The sequence below is a fragment of the Parasteatoda tepidariorum genome, chromosome 4, assembly GCF_982258835.1.
Source record: "Parasteatoda tepidariorum strain Cologne lab strain chromosome 4, Ptep-v5.0, whole genome shotgun sequence".
Lineage (NCBI taxonomy): Eukaryota > Metazoa > Arthropoda > Arachnida > Araneae > Theridiidae > Parasteatoda > Parasteatoda tepidariorum.
In genome coordinates this window covers 38,893,754-38,914,206 of record NC_141758.1, presented here as the reverse complement: position 1 = coordinate 38,914,206, position 20,453 = coordinate 38,893,754, and the positions used below count along the sequence as shown (strand labels likewise).

General features: G+C 30.9%; 1 protein-coding gene across 1 annotated transcript; it reads left to right on the top strand.

Moving 5' to 3' along the window:
- Positions 1–1,739: 1,739 nt before the first annotated feature.
- On the top strand, positions 1,740–17,869 carry LOC107448652 (cytochrome P450 2F2). Its single transcript, XM_016063954.4, has 8 exons — positions 1,740–2,066; positions 3,674–3,795; positions 7,611–7,717; positions 8,465–8,772; positions 12,590–12,711; positions 13,751–14,006; positions 15,707–15,897; positions 17,646–17,869. The coding sequence occupies exons 1-8, from the start codon at positions 1,759–1,761 to the stop codon at positions 17,831–17,833; spliced, it is 1,602 nt and encodes a 533-aa protein (XP_015919440.2). The 5' UTR covers positions 1,740–1,758; the 3' UTR covers positions 17,834–17,869.
- The last annotated feature ends 2,584 nt before the right edge of the window (positions 17,870–20,453 follow it).

Sequence of the window (20,453 nt, the reverse complement as noted above, 5' to 3'; positions counted from 1 at the left end):
TAACTTTTTATAACATCATGCAATATCTCATACTTAAAAATAAAGTTTAAAGGTTGTAGAGGTTTGAGAAAGTTAAAGTTTAAAGCTCTTAGAGAGGACACCAATAAATTACTAGCGGAAAATAATGTTTTTGAACACCCTATGCCAAAAAAATGTATCAATAAAATTGAAATTCACATTTGTTATTATATGCAATGATTACACAAAATTTCGTAAGCCGAGCTTAAATATTTATGAAGATGTTAACCTTTTTTATAAAAAAACTGATTTTTTTGCTGTAACTTTGAAAATATTCAACAAAATTAAAAAAATTTTTTCGAAGACACCAAAAATAGATACAATATTTTTTATAAATTAAAATTAAAAAAAAAAAAAAAAAAAAAAAAAAAACAAATCGTTTAAAACCGTGCACAATTTAAGTACATAAAATAATTATTTTATACTGCGCATGTGCGGATATTTTTTTTAATTATTTATTTTTATTTATTTATTTTTTATTTACAATTTTGTAGTGAATTGTATTTGGCGAAATGAAAAAAGCCAGATTTGAATATCTTAAGAATTTAAAAAGTTTCAAGCAATTTTCAAAGTAGTTTTTGTACTGTTGTACAAAAACTACTGTAGTTTAAACTGTAGTTTTTGTACAGTTGAAAGCTCAAAATGACCTTCTACAAATATTATTTTGTATCATGAGACAGAATTAAATAACAAATGATAATACGTGAATGATAATATCTATATGTGATTTAATAAGGAAAGAAAACAGGCGAAAGAAAAGGATACTTGCATGGGCGAGGATCCCCTACAATGCCGGTTTATTTTTCATAAATCTTGTTTAATAGTACAAAGGAATGTGTATAAAACCCCTTATCATTTTGAGCTTTATTTTAAAAAGTACGAAAAATATTGCGAAAATTGTTAGAAACTTTTAAAAATTTTTAAGATATTCAATTCGAACTTTTTTTATTAGTATGTCAAATAGAATTAAGACAGTTATTATTTTTTTAAAAAATTTTTTTGCTCACATGTGTCGTAAAAATAAACTACTTTAATTACTCATATCTTGTGAAGTTTTAAACGGAATTTCTTAAAATCTCAGAGCAATAATTTTGCAATTAATTTTAAATTGCCCCCAAAATTTTGTATAATAATTTAATTGCATATTTTTAAAGTTATCACGAAAAAACGAAAGACGACAAAATTTTTGGTTTGTTTTATAAAATGTCCAGATCTCTATTAAAATTTAAGCTAGGGTCACGAAAATTAATTAATTTTGGTTATTATGTGAGATTATTGCATATAATAACCAAATAATTGTTACAAGTTATAATTTTTTGTTACATTTTTTGGCATAGCGTGTTCAAAAACACTATTTTGTGTTTGTAATTTATTGTCAGTCTCTCAGACCTCTAAAAGTTTTAAGCTTCATTGCTAAGTATGAGAAATATCATAACCTAAACACTTATAAAAGGATTCTTTATGTATTTTTTTAGAAAGTTAAAAAAATGCTTTAGCATAGAAATTTTTCCGGTATTTAGGCTAACTCCTGTTTATATCCTGTTTATATTATACTCCTGTTATATTCCTTTCATATAATCTTAAATTATCCTATAAGATGTTATAAGTATTTTGACTATTAAAAAAAATAAGGAAATGTCTAACATACATAAAAACTGTCGTCACGATTTCAATAGCTAGTTACGATTATCCACCTGCGCATTGTTTGTGTAGATTTATAAAAATCTTTCACAATTTTGGATGCATTTTTATTTCTTGCGGGGGAGTAGGAAATTAACGTTGAAAGAGTGCTCAGTATTATATAAAATTCAATTTAACATGTATATTCTAAATTCGATTTGTGAAATTTATTCTGTTACAAATGTACTGCTATTAATAGCAATGAGTGCCATTTTATGCTTTCTAGCAAGTTTTTATAAAATTAGAAGGGGTAAAAAACTGCCCCCGGGGCCACCCATGATTCCGATATTTGGAAGTCTACCCTTTTTAGGTTCAGAACCTCATAAAACTCTGAGCAAAATGAGGAAAAAGTACGGTGACATCATAGGGTAAGTTTATATTTAATTCCTTTAACTAAATTTAAGACTTTATTTTATGACATAATTCTAGGTCACCATTTTCATGGATTTTATGCAAGGAGTGGAGTAGCTTAGTTATCTATAAAAATGTAAAAAAATATATTATTTTTAATAAGAGTTAATATCTTATATTTACGAAATTTGTTTTTACTGTGATCGCATTAATTTTAGATAATTAATTTTAATTCTTAGGAATTAATTTTAATTATTTCACTTTGACAATCATTTTTGTTTGTCTTTCTTTCCAATTACAATTTTATTTTTGCTTCAAGTTTAATAAACTGCATTTGCTCATATTATTAGGATTAACCCACCCGACAGTTTGTACGGTGGTCAGGGAGCTGATATCATGTCAGAAAAGTTCCGGGTTCGCATACAGCTTTGGGCACGGATGTAAATTTTCTCTTTCTGTTCTGTCTTGCTTAGGTTGTTCGGGTGACGTTGATCCACCTATATGGTGACCATAAAAAAGAGAGATCAACAATTTCACCCGTTGAGTACCACGATGGCATATGGTGGCCAAATGTGGTGGGCATTGGAAATTAATAAAAAATAACACCAAACATGTAATTTGTACAATGCATCGAATTAGAGATAGCACAAGTGCCATTGAATTAGAGATAACAAATTAGTAACGAGTTAGGTCTACAGCTTCGGAGACCCATATTGACAATTCGATCTAATTTTGGACTTCACTGGCTACGTGCCACGACATAGAATTATCAATGGAACACATTTTCACATTTCCATTATCTATGGAACACCGAGACACATTTTCGAGTACCCAGCATTCACACCACATGGTCTGAAATTTGGAATGGTGTCAATTGAGGACAATCTAAGATCTGGTCTCTATATTCAAGAGGAACCGAAGCTGGCTGCCGCAATCTGTACTGACTTTTGATATTCTTTGAAAATCCATGGACACGCAAGCAACAACAACAACTGTCTACGTGCTATATGGCAGGCTATGTAGTATCGTACTCATTACGTGCATCACGATTACTCAATGTCACGTGTCATTTTTTTGTCAGGTCACTTGGTTTTCTTCCATAATTCATGGATTCTCGGTATATTGTAGAGTGGAAAATCCTAGTTATCTGAATATATTGCAAATTGAATGACCCAAGTGTTGAGAGCCCAGAATCTCTCCACGATTAAAGGAGACTAATTCACAAGTAAATGGCACTTCTGTATAAACAAAAATCTATGGACACGCAAGCATCAGCAACTGGCTACGTGCTATTTGGCAGGCTATATGGAATCGTACGTACTCTCATTGCGTTCACCACGATCTCTCAATGTCACATGTCATTTCTTGTCAAATCACTTGGCTTTCTTCCATAATCCGCCGATTCTCGGTATATTGTAGACTGGAAAAATCTAGCTATCTGAATGCATTGCAAATTGAATGACCCAAGGGTCAAGAGCTTAGAATCTCTTCCCTCTCAAAGACGACTAATTCACAAGCAAATGGCACTTCTGTGTAAACGAATTTTACAAATTTATGACTCATTTATTTTATTTCTTATACCGAAGTTTTAGCTAAAAACTTTCATTTTTTTCTGTATTTTTAGCGTATATTTAGGAACAAAGTATACCGTGGTTTTGAATGAATTCTCTGTGATGAAAGAGGTCTTTTCGAATTCAGCCAGCTTGGATAAGGCGTGCGAAATTTTTTCTCACGTTCCAAATTTCGGTGAGCTCATTTTATTCTTATCATTTTCCTTTATTAAAATTTTTTATAATTCGTATTATATAGTTGAAAATGAAGCCGATTTTTAGTAAATTATTTTGGAAAAAACTAAAAAATTTGTTGTCAACTCGGATTTAAAGTAAATATTTAAATTGTTAAAATTCCTTAGCTTTTTAAAAAAAAGTTCGATTAGAAATAATAGAATTCAGTGATAATTTCTAAATGTCATAATGTGTGACTATTTCAAATGGATATTTTTATAGAAAACTAAGACATTATTTGCTTATTTAGCCATTTAGTATGCTTATTTATATTTAGCACTAGCCGCCAACAGTGACCAGCTGGTCTGCCTTTTTGAATTAATAGAACTTCCAGTACTTCGAGATTTAATTTCATACAGTCAAAAACGAAGACAATATGTATCATATTGCAAAAGTGAGAGGGTATTTAATTATTATCTCTTACTTGATCTGATTTAGGCGTTTTGGTCCAATATTTCAGATTTGGCGAAAATTGGTATCGTGGTGAATTTGTTATTAAAATGTTCAGTACAAAATATGCTAACATTTTAAATAAAACAAAATATGCTTATTGGCTAAATGACGCTTTCGACGGATTAAAACAATACTGGTGAAATCAATTTGCTATTATTAATTATGCTAGAAATTAAAACATTTTGTTGCAATTCTATATATATATATATATATATATATAATGCTGGTTGAAAAAACAAAACAAAAAAAGCATATTTTTTTCAATGTTGTATTTAAAAAGCTAAAGTAGATTCGCTAAATGATTCGAGAAATATTAGTAATCTATACATAATAATAAACGCAGCTGTGTGTGTGTGTGTGTGTGTGTCTGTAATCACAATATATCGCCCCAGAAGCCTCGCCCGGGCACGAAACTCGGCCCATAATTGTGTTTTGACATAATGAAGAAGTATTTTTTTTCTTTTTCAAAAATTTTGATTAGTTATTTAGTTATCAGTCATTTTGTAAGTCTATGCTTTTCGTCTGCTTTTTCGTCTTCAAAGAGCCATATTCAAAAAACTATTAAAAAATGCATATACTTTTCCCCACTCTTATAAATGTATGCTAATGCGAACCTCACAATTGAAATATTAATTTTCGACAACTTAAACCAATAATATACGAAGGAATTAATAATTTAATTGTAAAGTTCGCATTAGTTTACATTTATTAAAGTGGAGAAAAGTTTAACTTTTGTATTAAAAATGTGGCAACATATTCAATACGTAAATAGAACGCATCGCTTTGATATATTTGTCGCTGTTCATAATTGTTATAATAAGTTTTTCTTCTTCTTTCCACGCTCTATTTTTTTTTCTTAAGCGAAGAGGATAATTTTTATAGCGATATTGTAGTACTTTGTACAACTAAAAATTCTTTTCACAACACTTTAAAAATATTTACTTTATTTTCTTTATATATACAGAGAACAGTCGGCAAAGAATTCGATTAGGTTGAAAAACATTTCGCTAAAAAGGAACGAATTCCAAAAGAAAAAATAAACAACTTAAAGAATAAAAATGTTGATGCCAGCCAATTTTTTGAAAGTTAACTTAGAAATAACAAACCAAACGATGTTAACAAAATGACGTAGAAAGCGCAACTAGATCAAAATCATACAAGCACAACTAGATCAAATTATAATACCTGAGTGCTTGACGTAACAGATATAGAAATAGAATTTTATACCATAAAAAATTATATAGAAATAGAAATTGATACCATAAAAAGTTTATTCGTTTTCGTGTTCTTTTCATGTATTTAGCATTTTAGTTCTTTTTTTCCTTAAGCGTTGCAGCTATATAATTTCAAACATCCTCAAGAGCTATAACACATCTGCAGCAGAACTGGATATGAAGACAAAATTGCTGGACAGGAACACTTTAATTGTCCACTAATCTTCAGATTTCCGGCCATGTTTTAAAAAACTTTATTTGTGAAAACCTTCAGCGTGGCGGACAGCTGGCCGCCTTAGGCGGCTAGTCTGTAATAAAAACAGCTGTGCTCTTAAGTTAACTCATTCCAAAGATATGAAGGAAAGTTTAATCCGTAAATTTCAACAAAGTAATTTATTCTTATTTATTTTTCTCTCTCAATATTTAGAATAAACTACAAGACTCCGGAAAGGGGTAATTGTTTTCAAACCGCCTCATAAATATTGGACACACGAAAAAAATCCTATCCAAATTCGTGCTCCCATTCTCAAGTTTGTAAGAAACATCCATACATTTCACACTGAACAGATCGCAACACACGGTTCCCAGTAGATCACCGAAATTAAGCATTACTGGCAGTGGTCAATAAGTAGTTGAGTGATCAATTTGATTAGACTGCGAAGGGAACGAGGGTGCGGGGTATCTGTCCACACTAAATTGTTCTACCGCAAGGGGCTTGATTTCGCTCGCAGGTTGTCGGGCTAACAAAGTTAGGGAGCTGTCCCTTCCACAAGGGATCAAAATTTACTTGACGCGTCTTCGGATCATCCTCAGGGGAGTTTTCGATACGGTCGCTAATAGTTCATTGTGCAGCTCTAATGTTAAGTAAATTAAGTATTACTACTACTGCGGAAGATCCATCCATCTCGTCCCATCCATCCGTCCCTTTCCATCTCGTCCAGGTAGAATCAGTCCGGCTTTTATTTTGGGATTCAAGGGAAGAAGACCAGGGTGCTACTCATGAACTGGTGCCTCACCATTGACCTGTTGCCAAAAGTTTGTTTCCCAGATCTTCTAATCTTTGGGGTCTTCTAATCTTTGCAAGAGTTCAAGTCATAATATACGATATGCTTCTTAATCAGCTTTTTCAAAGCGTCCCTTTTATACAGCACACGAACATTCCCAGATCTAATTCTCAAGTCCTTAATCAATCCATGTCGTCCAGGTAGAATCAGTCCGGCTTTTATTTTTGGGATTCATGGGAAGAAGACCAGGGTACTACTCATGATCTGGTGCCCTACCATTGACTTGTTATAATTGGGAGACCCTACCAATAGCTGAGCTTCAGCCGGCATAGCTCAGTGGGTCCTAAGGCCGGGAGAGCCTGGTTGGTAGAACGTTGGACTAGTGCTCCTCAGAACGTATTTTCGAATCCCATTGACCGAGGAATCCCCGTGTATTAAATGGTGATCGGTTCAATGAACAAGATCCTGTCTCAGTGGTGAAACGCATAATACATTTTGTTGTATGCAATTTATGTTTTGCAGTCACCGAGAAAGGTTTTTGTTTACACTCTTGATAAATAGAATATGAATTTGAAAAATACGTGTTTTCCTCACTTTCCCTCTTTCCATTATCATGGCTTCAAAATCACCGTATATATATATATATATGTAGGTTTCAATACCATAGTGTAACAACTGCGAACATTGCGTCATCCACCATCTTGTAATATTAAAAGAAGTTGCATCATCCTCTTGACATTGAGAGGCGCCAGCCAGACCAGAAGGGGAAGTCCCGAAGGGAAACTCCCGAATTTATAATTAACTCTTACTTTATACCATAGAACACTGTAATTCTTAGTCACATGCATTCCGGAGACCACTGCGCGAAGGCAGCTCTCACTCACGAGTCATGTCAATAACGTTTACTGTTATATCCTTCCATCCTTTTTATTTCTATTAAATTGTTATGTTGTTAAATTATCGTCATTATTTACTCCTATGCTGCACTATCTCCCACACACACATATATATATATATATATATATATATATATATATATATATATATATATATATATATATATATAGTTAAATATTCTCAGTTAATTTCTTTTAATTTTTGAGTAGGTCTTATGAAAGAAAATGGCCAAATATGGCAAGAACAAAGGAAGTTTTTTGTATCGACAATAAGTGAATTAGGTCTTGGAAAAGCGTATTGGGAAGAAGTTGTCAAAGTAAATATCTTATTTATTATAAATCCTGTTTATTATAAGAAAATAAATGTACTGCTATTTAGTATCTGAATTATAAGAAATAGTAAAAGAAATTGCAAATATTAGAAGAACAAAGTGTGAAACATGCATTCTGTAAACTATTTATTTTCTTCTTGTTATTTTTTGAATGATTCCAAATAATATTTTTCTTCTACGTTACAAAGGTGATTTAGTTTAAGTTATATTAATTTATTAACTATATCACATGATATATGATCAGCAATGCTTAAGAATTAATAAATGTTAATATAATTTTATCAGTATGAATTTACCTACTTAAGTGATTAATTGTGTATAATTGTGAGGAAAGTAGATTTTTTTCCAATGCTTGGGAACAAATCTTTTTCTTAAAATTTCTGCATTTCTGTTTTAACCAGATCTCTTCTCTCATTTTCCTCTCTTTAAAGGACTAAGTTTTAACAAAATCAATCAATTAATTATTGATTGATTTTGTTAAAAAACTTATTCCTTTTATCCTATTCGTCAGCCCCTTTTTCATTTTTGCAACTTGTTTGTCATTTTTTTTTTCTTCATCTCTGTGTTTCAGCACTGATGAAGGGTTTTCATCATGGAAACAAAATGCCAGTATCTCCGTATATGTGACTCTATTTGTGCTATATCTACTTTGTTTAGCTTTGTTTCAGATGCATTGTAACTGTTGAAAAATAAATTCTTCTGGCAATTTACAATTCTTTTATTAAATTTTAGGAAGAAGTTGATTGCTTTCTGTTGTACCTCAAAGCTTTAGAAGGAAAACCAACAATAATTTCTGAAGCTCTGCAGTTTTCAATTTCTAATAATGTTATTAGTTTCTTAATCGGTCGAAAACTGGACAAGGAAAAAGAAAAAGATATAATTCGTCTATCTGTGGAATTTTCTCGTGCCGTTTTTGAGTATACAGGGACTGCAAAAGCAGCTGCTGTTGTACCTGGACTGTGGAAAATTTTGCAAGTATTTAATATAGCAGGATACGATAAAGCAGCTCTCATGATTCGAGATTTCAGTGAATTTATGAGGTACGTAAATTTCGGCGAACAAACACCACTAATAGAGTGAAAAGAGAATTGATTTTCGGGAATTTTTTTTGGGACATAATTTAAGTTGTTTGTTTTAATAAAGTCATAATAATAATAGTTTAAGTTGTTGGATATTGTTTTAATTAAGTCAAATGAAATTATAAAAAATCGAGAAGATTTTTCCTTTTTATAATATTTTAAAACCGTCGTTGAACAGCCGACCCAAATTCGAGTTTCCGACTATCAATGTTCTGCAATGTTCCACAATTCTGCGTACCCTCGTAATTTTGAACCTAATCCAGAAGACAAAGAAACTCCAGGATAAAGCATTGGGATAAACTAACCTTTCTGGAGAGTTTTTTTTTTGATGGAGTCAACCCACATTTGCTTTACATGGGTAGGAAAACCATGAAAATCTTCCACGGTTAGCCCGATGGCAAGGGATTCTAACTTATCCGTTTAACAAATGAAAATATTTTAAGTCAGCACTATGGTTGGGGCGAGTCGGAAGCAGAATTCAAATTCACCAGTCAACACTGGGATCGAACCTAGGTCTCCTCTTTTATAGGAGAGCTCTTTATCTCCTGAGCCACCGCGGCACAAGATATAGCTTTTTGTTGCTTAGACACAGGTATGAGCGAAATAGACTGTGAACTTAAACAGCAGAAGGTTTTTTTAAAAATTGTTTCCAGAGGAAAGCTCTTATTTTAGTTTTATCTAATTATATAACACTAATTTATGTTGCTAAATCTATTAATCCCGAAGATTCTTAGTGGAAGAAATAGGTAAGTCCGCTTGGCAATAAACAGTGACGAACAATGGCATCGAACTCTAAGTAGCTGGAAATTCGAAGAAATTCTGGAGAAAATTGAACATTTGAAACAACAGCTTCCATAACTGAGGAGGAATGTAGATTCTTTTACAAAATCAATGACTAAAAAATAGAAAGAAACAGAAATCCCTTAAATAGCTTCAACATACAATTTTATCGTTTCTGGATCACAATACTTTGTGTTCCATACCCTGCTAATGAATTTAATATTTTGCTGAGTTGAAAATAAATATTCTTTCATGCTTATGCAACTTTTTCACATATTATTATTATTGCATTTTATTATTATTATTGCATTTTATTATTCTTACTAGTTGTATACTCGTTCTTTGCACGCCTTGGGAAAAAAACCGAAAAAAAAAAAAAAAAAACTAAATAATCAATGAGTTCGGGTAAGGATCAACATTACGAAATCATGCACTTAACTGAAGGAGATATACTAACACAGTTAAAGCAAAATAGTTTTTAAAAGTTCAATTTTTCTTATATTTATTATTATTTATTGCTCTTCCTGGTGGCTTTAAGTTATTAGATTGAACAAATCATGATTAAAAGTTATATTAACTTATGAATGACACAATGTCTTCACAAAAACATAAAGTTTGAGCGAAATGACAAAAACGAGTAACGTATAAGCTTTAAAGTTCATTTACTCAAATTCGCTGAAATGTCACTTACCTACTTCTTCCACAGTCTTCAATTATAAATAGATTTAAAGCTTATATTCATTTCAATTTCTGTTAAGAGATCACTTTCTCGCGGTTTTGGATTTTAGATAAAATTTTTAATTTGTGTTTTCTTAATAATTTTTTCGTATTTAACGAACTTTTGATGATACACTATTATTAGACAGCACAATATCTTTTAGTAAAGGTAGAAAATGAAGGATTATTTGATTAGGAGAAATGTTAGATAATTTAAGAGCTTCTATGACTTTTCCTTAAAACGTTAAAGCAATAAAATGATGCGATTTGTGGTTTTGAGCAATTAATTTCAGACTATAACGTTCTCACTTTTTAGATTTTTAATATTTAATTTTATTACAGATTAAGATAATAAAAGCTGAATTTGCATGACGCTAAAAAATACTTTGAACGTTATTTGCATAAAACAAAATATCTAAAGACGCACAACTGTATACTATGTAACTGATTATCAAAAAACTGTTGATTGCGGAATTGTATAGGCATAATTTTATCACAAAAGATTAATAGATAATCTAAAATACCGCAAACTGTATCTCTCAAATTGTGATTGGAAGGTGGCCTTGTATTTTACACGTATCGAAAGATACTGCAAAATAGAATAAATATCCATCATCACAGTTTATTTGTGAAAATTAAATAAAGAGAATTAAAAGTATGTTTAGAATTTTCCCTCCCCGTCTCCAATCGTCTACGGCTCATTCGGTAAGGAAGAAAGGGCCTTTTAAGGCTTTTCTCAAAAGTTCTACCGTTACAAAAAAAATTTTTTTAGTGAATAATATGCGATTTTTATAACTGTTGTAAGCTTATAACAGTTATTAATGTATGTTTGGTAAAGTTTTTTTTTATCAATCTTATTCATCAACCTTGATACCAGTTTTAAAGAAGCGCAAAATGTCAGTAAAGGAAAAAAAAAAAAAAAAACAGTCACGCAGTCTTTTGAAATGAAAAGCTTTTAGGATTAGTTTTATTTAATATTTAAAAATTTACAATGACACTGCAGTTTTCCTCTCTGTGAAACGCAAATTCCAACAAAAGTCCTCCACGAAGGCAAATTTCTCCCAATACGTGATCCAGCATTTCTCTTGTCTTCTGTATTGGATTTAAAATTAGAAGGTCACGGAGTTGAAAATTGGTAGTCGTGAACTTAAAATTGGGTCGGCTGTTCAGCAACAGTTATAAAATAAAATAACACTGCATTGAGACAGGGTGGCTAAAGGGATAGAGCTCTCGCATTACGAAGAGATGACCCGGGTTAGAGTTCCTTTGCCGTCAGGCTTAATGTGGGAGGTTTTCGTGGTTTTCCTCTCCATATAATGCGAATGCGGATTAGTTTAATAAAACAAGTCCTCATTGAAAGCGAATTTCCTCCAATAATTGTTCCCTTGTCTTCTGGATTGGGTTCAAAAACTAAAAGGATACGGAGTTAAGCATTGGTAGTTGTAAACTCAAAATTGGGTGGATTGTTCAAAGACGATTATAAAATGAAACAAAATAATACTGCATTATTTTGGCTCATGAAAATTTGTAATTACAAGATTTGTAATTGTCTAGAACAAGAGATTATGATACACACTTTTAAAATTTAAGCTTTGCATCAAGTATCAGGTACTTAAAGTGTACCTTTTTATTTTCTTTTTTGAAAGAGATTCGAAAAACATTCTTAAAAAAGAGCTAACCCCGAGGAGCAGTTTTGTGTTTAACTCACTACATGCAGGCATATAAGAATAGCGTGTAAACTTAGATTTTCAACATAAAAATCTAGAATTCCTATAATGAAAAAGAATAAGCAACTCCCAGTGTTGGCGCTTTCACGTCAGCAACGGTTTCGCCAATTTCGAGCAGATGGCTTCTAACTGCCTTTAGATCAAGTGAGCAAATAAAATTTATCCGAAGCTCACATTTAAAATAGCAACTTATTGCACCATTCTAAATATTGCAAATATTACATATAATAAATTCAAAAAGATGCAATGGTTGCTGGTTCGTTTTTGAAATGTTAAATACATTAAAACTATACAAGTTTAAAACTATTAAATAACGCCCAGTTTGGTGGGACGTATGCTATCCCTGTTATATCATCATGTTGTAAAGGTAGCTAGGTTTTATTTCATACGCACTAACAGAGTAACTCTTTAGTTTAAAAATGCCAAAATAAGCAAAAAATATTGAAACATGATATAAATTTGGGCTTAAAATTGAACAGATATAGCTGTTATATATGTAGCTCTATGTGTAGCTGTTTTGATTATAAATATACATGCATTTGTTTCTTTCTCAGATCAGAAATTTTGAACCATCAAAACTCTAACAAATATCATGACGTACGAGACTTTATAAATCTGTATTTAGAAAAATTAACAAGCTTAAGAAAACTGGGTCTGGACACATATAACTATTCAGGTAATGTGGTTTTCCGTTATAGTTTTGCTACAGTTTAGTTTTTCAGTTAACTATTTCATTGTTGAAATTTGTCAGCCTTTTTTGCATTTTTCCATCGATAGAATTAGGAATTTAACAATCCATCAAATTGTCGAGCATTAATTGTATTGTTTTTACTAATTCTTTTGTATTACAATGTGGAACAAATTGGAACGTTTTTTCTGCCCTTTAGATGGAACTATGTGATTCTGTATTAAGTAGATGCTTAATTCATCTATAGGGCCCAAAGTAGTCCATCGCATTTAGTGGAAGAAAAGTCGCCAAGCTTCTAGCAAATTTAATTCTAATGCCTCTAGAGTTTCAAAATTTCAGGAAGGTAGAAAAGGCTTTTGTCACCAAAAAATTCCTCCAGATGGCCAACGGTCTTATTGTTAATGAGAGGGCCTATTCTACGCTTGTAAGTCATTATGGTGTGTTTTTAAAATGCATAGAGTCGTTAAGCTTAAAAGAGGGTTTTTCAGAAAATGCTGTGGGGTATACAAAAAATAATAGCTCAAAAATGTACAAGGAAACACATGCTTTTATCGAACGAATATTTTTTCTTGTAGCCGACTGTCTTGTGTAGGGGGCAGGGAACTGTCCTTGCATCAGAAAGGTTCTGGGTTCGAATCCCGGGTAAGGCATGGATGTTCTTTCCTTCTCGTACTATCTGTCCTCACTGTGGGAGCGACGTTGGCCCACCTAACATGGGCCCCTGAGAGAGATGCCAACAAAATCGCTGTATTTGCCTGAATTGACGGATGTTAACACAGGTGGGCATTGGAATTTTTTTTTTCTTGTTGTACAGTGTTAGTATTAAAAATTAAAAACAAAAGTGGAATAACAAGTCAGGTAATAATTGAGTGATTTTGAGAAAAAATAGCTGGAGAATTTATATTAGCATCATAAAACTGTTTAATGTCGTTAGTAATAAAATAAATGGGCAAACTTTAAATTTTATTATTATACTTCATTTATGATGTCTGCGCATATTATAAAAATTTTATTATTTATTTTTTAGAACTAATTATTGAAGGAAACGCTCTTGCGTTACATTCTGGAGCTAGTGATTTGATTTTCGCATCTTTAGACTGGTTGATCAGGTTGATGTCAGAGTTCAAAGATGTTCAAACAAAAGTCTATGAAGAACTTACACAAGTGTTGGGGAAAAGTGAAAAAGCAAGTTACGAAGAAAGGGATAAAATTCCCTACACATTTGCTGTAATATTGGAGGGGCAGAGGTTTTCAGACTCTGTAACTCTTATTTCAAGCAGGAGGTAATAATTTCGTTAAATATTTAATTTTTAGCATAAATTAATTTTTAAAGATTTGTTTTCTTCATATTTCTAACATATTATGCATTTTGTACGAAACTTTAGCTCACATAATAGTTATTACCCATTGGCAAAGTGGGTCTTGGTTTGAATTTGATGGCGTTCCCGCACTTTTCAACTGTGTTCAAGAGTAACAGTAAATAGTGCTCATGCGTCGTCATTGCATGCGTTGCTATGACGACCGCTGCTGTTTTTCTTTTTATTTTCACTAGCAGGCATTTTTAATGTATTTAAATAGTAATAATTTAAAGTATTTTTAAATTCTTTTTATTATTAACGTATAATTACTGGCTTGACGGTGATTTTATTATGAATATGAATGCTGAAGAAGGAAAAGTATTTCGTGACGCCTTGAAACGCGCACATAGGCAAGATATGAAAACCAATCCGACAACAAACATCAATTGAGACAGTTTTTGCGACCCGTGATTTGAAATGTTGTGGCGTTTAACGGATCCAGAAAGAAAAAGCATGTGGCCAATGGGCAACCAGTGTTCGTAATAAAGAGATCACAATTACTTTATTTTATTATTATTTTGGTTTATAATTTCAATTAATTAACTTGCTTTATTGGTTTTATTGTTTGATATCAATTACCGACTATTGATTTTATTCTATCACCACCGAAAATTCATTACATGCTTTTTGAAATCAATGTGTCCCCATTTAATTTTTTCGGTAAAACAAATAGTTAACTTAAAAATACGTCTTTTTTATTACATTTTCTGTGCTTTAAATTTCAAATTCCTTTCCTTTTATTGTTTTTTTTTGGTTTTAATTTCGATTGTTTTAAACACATATCAATAGTTTCAGTTTTTTCCTATATTTTCTAAGAATTTAAATTTCATTAAGGAACTTCTTCCCGTTTATCGAAAATGAAGCACTCAACATCTTAATTTTTAGGCGTGACTGAAATAAAATCCTTTTTTGAATTTTAGTTCTCTTTTAAAACAGTTTGCGTTTTTAAGAGTTTTATGATATTAGATTTTATTAACTAATTGATAATAGCTTCAAAAATGCAATTATAAATATTTCTGTAATATTTATATATAATGGGTGATTTATTTGACTTGGAGCTTTAGGAGCTCGCTCTAAGATGTTCTGAGACTGCCGTTCGAAATCAAATAAAAAGTTTAATTGGTTTCAATCTTAAAGGAAGAGTAGAGATATGCTATTCTTCGTTTTTGTTGTAAGCAAATGGTTTTGTGTTATATTAAAACGTTTAGAAAACGAATTTTTCCTTTTAATATCTATTATTTTCCAATACTTCATTATTTGCATTTTTTTAGTGTAACTTTTTCATCTGGAATAATTCATATGAAATATATAGATATAAATTGAGAATTTAATTGGTGCATTTTAAACTAAATGACCAAACCAGATTCAGTAAGAATGTTTTCTAAGGGTTTGAAGATCGTGAATTGTATTTTATTATTCATTAAGATTTTTAATTTCTTTATAGTCGTTTGTTTTCTAATAGAATTATTTAAAATATTGATAAAATAATAACTACCAAATAAAGAATGATGATGTCACTTGAAAAAGATGAACTGGATCGTTCGAAAAGTCGTCCGTCGAAAATTTTTTATTTCGCGTCAAATGATCTGTGTTGCGGACCTCACTTAGTGTTTGTTTTCTTTCAGAGCTATTCGAGATATCCAGATAAGAGGGTTAACAATTCCAAAAGGAGCAGAAATTTCAGCAAATGTTTGGGCCATGCACAATGATCCAGATTATTGGGAGCAACCAGAAAAATTCATGCCGGAGCGTTTTTTAATTGACAACGGTAAAAAGCTCATAAGAAATCCTCCTGGGTTTGCTGTTTTTTCTTTAGGTAAATCATTTTTCAAATTTTTTTTCTCACATTTATCAGCAATTAAAGAATTACTAGATTTCTATTTCTAAACTCTTCAGATAATCAAAGAGTTAAGTTCAACCACATATTGATTGGTACTGTTTATAGGTTTAAAAAAAAATCAATTTTAAAATGCACAAATGCGCCAGCTAGAAGTCAGTTTTTTTAAGTAGTCAGGCAAGTTGGTACTGGGCATTTTCGATTTTGTGGACATTTTCAGGATATTAAAACTATTAGATTCGCATACTTTTATCTTTGGGAAGTTTCATTTTCTTAAAGTTTTTGGGGCCTGAAGATCTTCTAGAATTTTAAGAAAAAGCACATCAATTTACATGTAGTAATACTTTTTATGAAACGAGTGGATCATTTCACTAGCCGTTATTTTCTACTACTTCTACACTACCTATAAAGACATAAATACTTTCAAGGGACCTTTGCATTGAAGGTCAAATATCATTCAAAAATTTCATACCTAAATCTTCAATATCTACAAACCGCAACAGTGAACCATAACAGTATATTAAGTACAGCAGAAATAGAATCAGTACTCAGACCTATAGTTACTGACTCAATTTTTCTATGATATGGCCTAAAGTTTGAGACCCACACCTCAGTAATTGAATACAGATGGAAAAAATTTAATTTGTTTTAAAAATTGCGATTTAGGCCCAATATTAATATTTGAAGTTTACACTCTCTTCTAAGGTGAGCTTCGGTCTTTTCAGCAAATTTCTTACTTTTCTATTTTTGACGAAGGCAGTTAATGACCTTGAAAGTTATTCCAAATCCACCATACTCCAAATGTCACACCAGATGTATGTCATACATAGGCTGTAATGGTTTAGTGCTAATCATTAGCATGTATTCACAGAAATATATACTCTCTGTTGGCACAAGTAGATTTTGACTGTAAAACTCTAATATATTAGCTTTGTTTAAAATATTTTTGAATGACATTTCACTTTCGATGCAAGCGTCCACTGAAATTATTTATGTCTTAATATTTAGGGTGAAAGTAGTAGAAAACAAAATATTGGTCCACACAAAAAGTATTGCCTCATGAAAATAAATGTGTTTTTCTAAAAATTCAAGAAAATCTTCAGATTCTCTCCTCCCCTAAAACCTTGAAAAAAAACGAGCGTCTAACGGTTAAGTGAAACGGCTAAATATCTCGAGGAAATGCATCGGATCACAAGTAAAGAAAAAAATTTGAATGAAATATTTTCAAAAGATGTATTCAACTACACTAAACTCAACCCCTGTAGTTGGGTTCACGTAGCATTATATATTTTGTAGATTTGGATTCCGCCCCAAAAATAAGCGCAATTCAACTAACAGGTCTTAGTATTTTAGTTTACAGATGGCGTCGTAATCGCAAAAAGAAAAGGGGATAAAATTGTTCATTATAAAGATGCCTCGATATTGAAAAAGTAAAACGCTACTCAGAAGATCAAGCAACTCATATCAAATTCGACCCCCTTAAATGGTGAGACTCTCAGCAAGGATAGGGGGCAGTTCCCTTAGTTGTTTTTCCAAGCATGATGCAAGATTATTTTTATTTTTTCTGTCTGACATGCATTTCTCGAGATATCTTGATTTTAGGCAACTATAATTTTTGAATTTTTGATCTGACGTGATTGCGTGTTAAAACGTTTCTATACTTTTGGACATCCTATTGTATACTACCATAATCGATTAACAATTAATTTTGTTTACTTCATTTTTAGGAAGGAGGAAATGTCCAGGCGAAATAATTTCTCTGATGGAAGTTCTGTTATATTTTACTGAAATTATACGAAACTTTGAAGTTTCTTTGGCGCCAGGTTTAATACATGACAAGAGAGTTATCCGTGGTTTGGCATCCATATTGGTCCCACAGCCTCTATGCTTCAAAGAGAGAAAAATTATTACTTAAATTTTTGAAATAATAAAGCATTTTCATTTTGTAAAACGTGTTTCTTTAGTTTTGCATCAAATATTAGACAAGATGTATAACGACCATGAGGTATAACATGATATTTATGTATAACGACCATAAAGAAATTTCCTTCTAGCCTGATGGTCCTTAGAACTTGGGTCTCGATTATTTAAAGAGGCCTCTACACTTGTCATCTTGGATTTTATTTTTTTAAATTTGTGTTTCCTAGATATTTTCTGTACTTAAACTTTTGATGATATAGTATCATTAGACAGCACAATACCTTGCAAAAAGCTAAAAATTGAAAGGATCATTAGATTAGGAAAAATAGCGTTTGATAATTTTTAAAGCTTCTATGAGTCTTTCCGCTAGCTTCAAAGCAATAAAGTGGATTCGATTTGGGGTTTTGAGTAAGTAATATGAAAAAAAAAAAAACTAAACGTTTCTCAGATTTTTTAAAATCTAATTTCATTAGTTTTAACTGGTGAATGCAAATTTGGATTACGCTACGAAAATCTTTTAACGTTAATTGCTTAAAATTAATGATCGTATCAAAATTTTAAAAACAAGTAACAGTATACTATTTAAATAGCTATCTTCCATCTCCCTTCATATTCCATCTTCGTGGCCCCTTATGTTTATACCACTTTAAATATAATTTTGACAAAGGTTCTGAAAATATAGATTAAGAGTGGTCATTACAAAATATCCATGTATGTAAACTAATAATAAAATTAGTACTACAAAACAGTAAAATTATATGTAAATATTATTTTACTTGTAAATATTATTTTACTTATAAATCAATAAAACTTGAATTACGTTCTAATTTAATTATAGCACAATATAATACTAATTTGTGTTATATAAATAATAGCAATGTAGTAATAAAATTATTGTAATAAAATTGGTATTGTATTAGCCGCCTTTGATGACCAACTTCGTCATGTTACGAAATTATCTTATACAGCATATAAATTTTAATGGTTATCAAAGGATTAAATATCACGACTGTATTTGAATATTCCAAATCTTCAACCCGTCCTTCAATCCTAACTTCGTGATTAGTTTTAAATAATGTATTATGTATATTTTTTCTTCGTCAAGCTGTTCCTCGCGTGGAAGTACTTTGATTTCAATCTTAACTATTTTCAAGAGATGTCAGTGATATTGTCAAAGTTCTTTATATATTGAATTTTAGTAATCATTCAAAATTTTTCCGACAACCATTAAATTACATAAAAAACCGTAAGTATGAGTCCGGGATATTTCAGCATAGTAGGCAGCAATTACTTATATTTTTGGCGTGAGATATGAAGCTTCATTACGTGCTCTTCAAAATTACAAGACTACAGTTACGTAAGACAATGCTATTGGTTGTTTCTTTCTTTAAATAGTAATTTGCGAGCCATAATGTGCGGAAGGATTGAAAGTTTATAAAATATTTAAAATTAAACATTAAGGACTGTCATTACAGAACACCTTGATAGGCTTTACATGCATATTTAACATTTGAGTGCAGCATATTTTAATTATGAGTTATAAAACATAGGTTTAAAACATAAAATAACGTTTTTGTTCGTCTAAATCACTTTAATACTAATTTGGTACTCTTAATGAGCAAATGTTTTGCAAGTTCATAAAAAATCTATAAATAAATATTGAAAGTAGTCATCATAGATTACCTTGTTCAATACATATTACAGCTTTGAGTGCAACATAATTTGGTTTTAAGCTATAAAACTTAGACTTAAAACATGGAACAATATTTTTGATATAGTCTTTTGCTTATATGCTAATTTACGAATTTTAATGTGCGGTGGGTTTGCAAGTTTATGAAGTATCTAAAAATGAAAATTAAGGGTTGTTGTTATAAGAAACCTTGTTAAGTCTTATATATTAGCTTTATATATATTAGCTTTGTAACATATATTAGCTTTATATATATTAGCTTTGTAACATATATTAGCTTTCAGTACAACATATTTGGGCTATGAGCTGTAACATATATATTATTAGTTATTGGTTGTTTTTCTTCTTAAATGCTAATTTGCCTTAATCCTCAGCATGCAGAGGATTTTGTAAGTTTGTAAAGAATTTAAAAATAAATATGAAGGGTAGTTGGTACAGAACACCTTTTCATTAATATATATATATTTCAGCTTTGAGTGCAGCATAGTTTGAATATGATCCATAAAACATAAGGTTATTTTAATAATTAAAACGGCTGGTTAATTTACAGAAATGAGAAAATCATGTTAGAAATAAAAAAAAATGTAAAATTACTTACATTTTTGTAAGCAATTACTTACATTTATGATAAAATTACTTACATTTTTGTAAGTAATAAAAAATAATTTCCTTTTGAATTATAAATGTTTCACTTTTTTCCTTATGAATTTCATATTTTTTTCCTTTTGAATTATGAATGTTTCATTTTTTTCCTTATGAATTTCATATTTCATATTGAATGTTTCATTTTTATCTGTTTTTTGAACTCTATTTTTAATTCCTTTTTGCTCTCGATAACGCTTTCTTTTATACTAAATAAACAATATCACCTGTGTAAAGAGATAAATTTAACCGTTAAGAGATGGCAGAACAATTGATTCACTTT

Coding starts and splice junctions, on each gene's coding strand:
- LOC107448652 (XM_016063954.4), top strand. CDS start 1,759: ATGCATTTTTATTTCTTGCGGGGGAGTAGGAAATTAACGTTGAAAGAG. Junction 3,796..7,610: donor TTCTCACGTTCCAAATTTCG/GTGAGCTCATTT, acceptor ATTTTTGAGTAG/GTCTTATGAAAGAAAATGGC. Junction 7,718..8,464: donor ATTGGGAAGAAGTTGTCAAA/GTAAATATCTTA, acceptor ATTAAATTTTAG/GAAGAAGTTGATTGCTTTCT.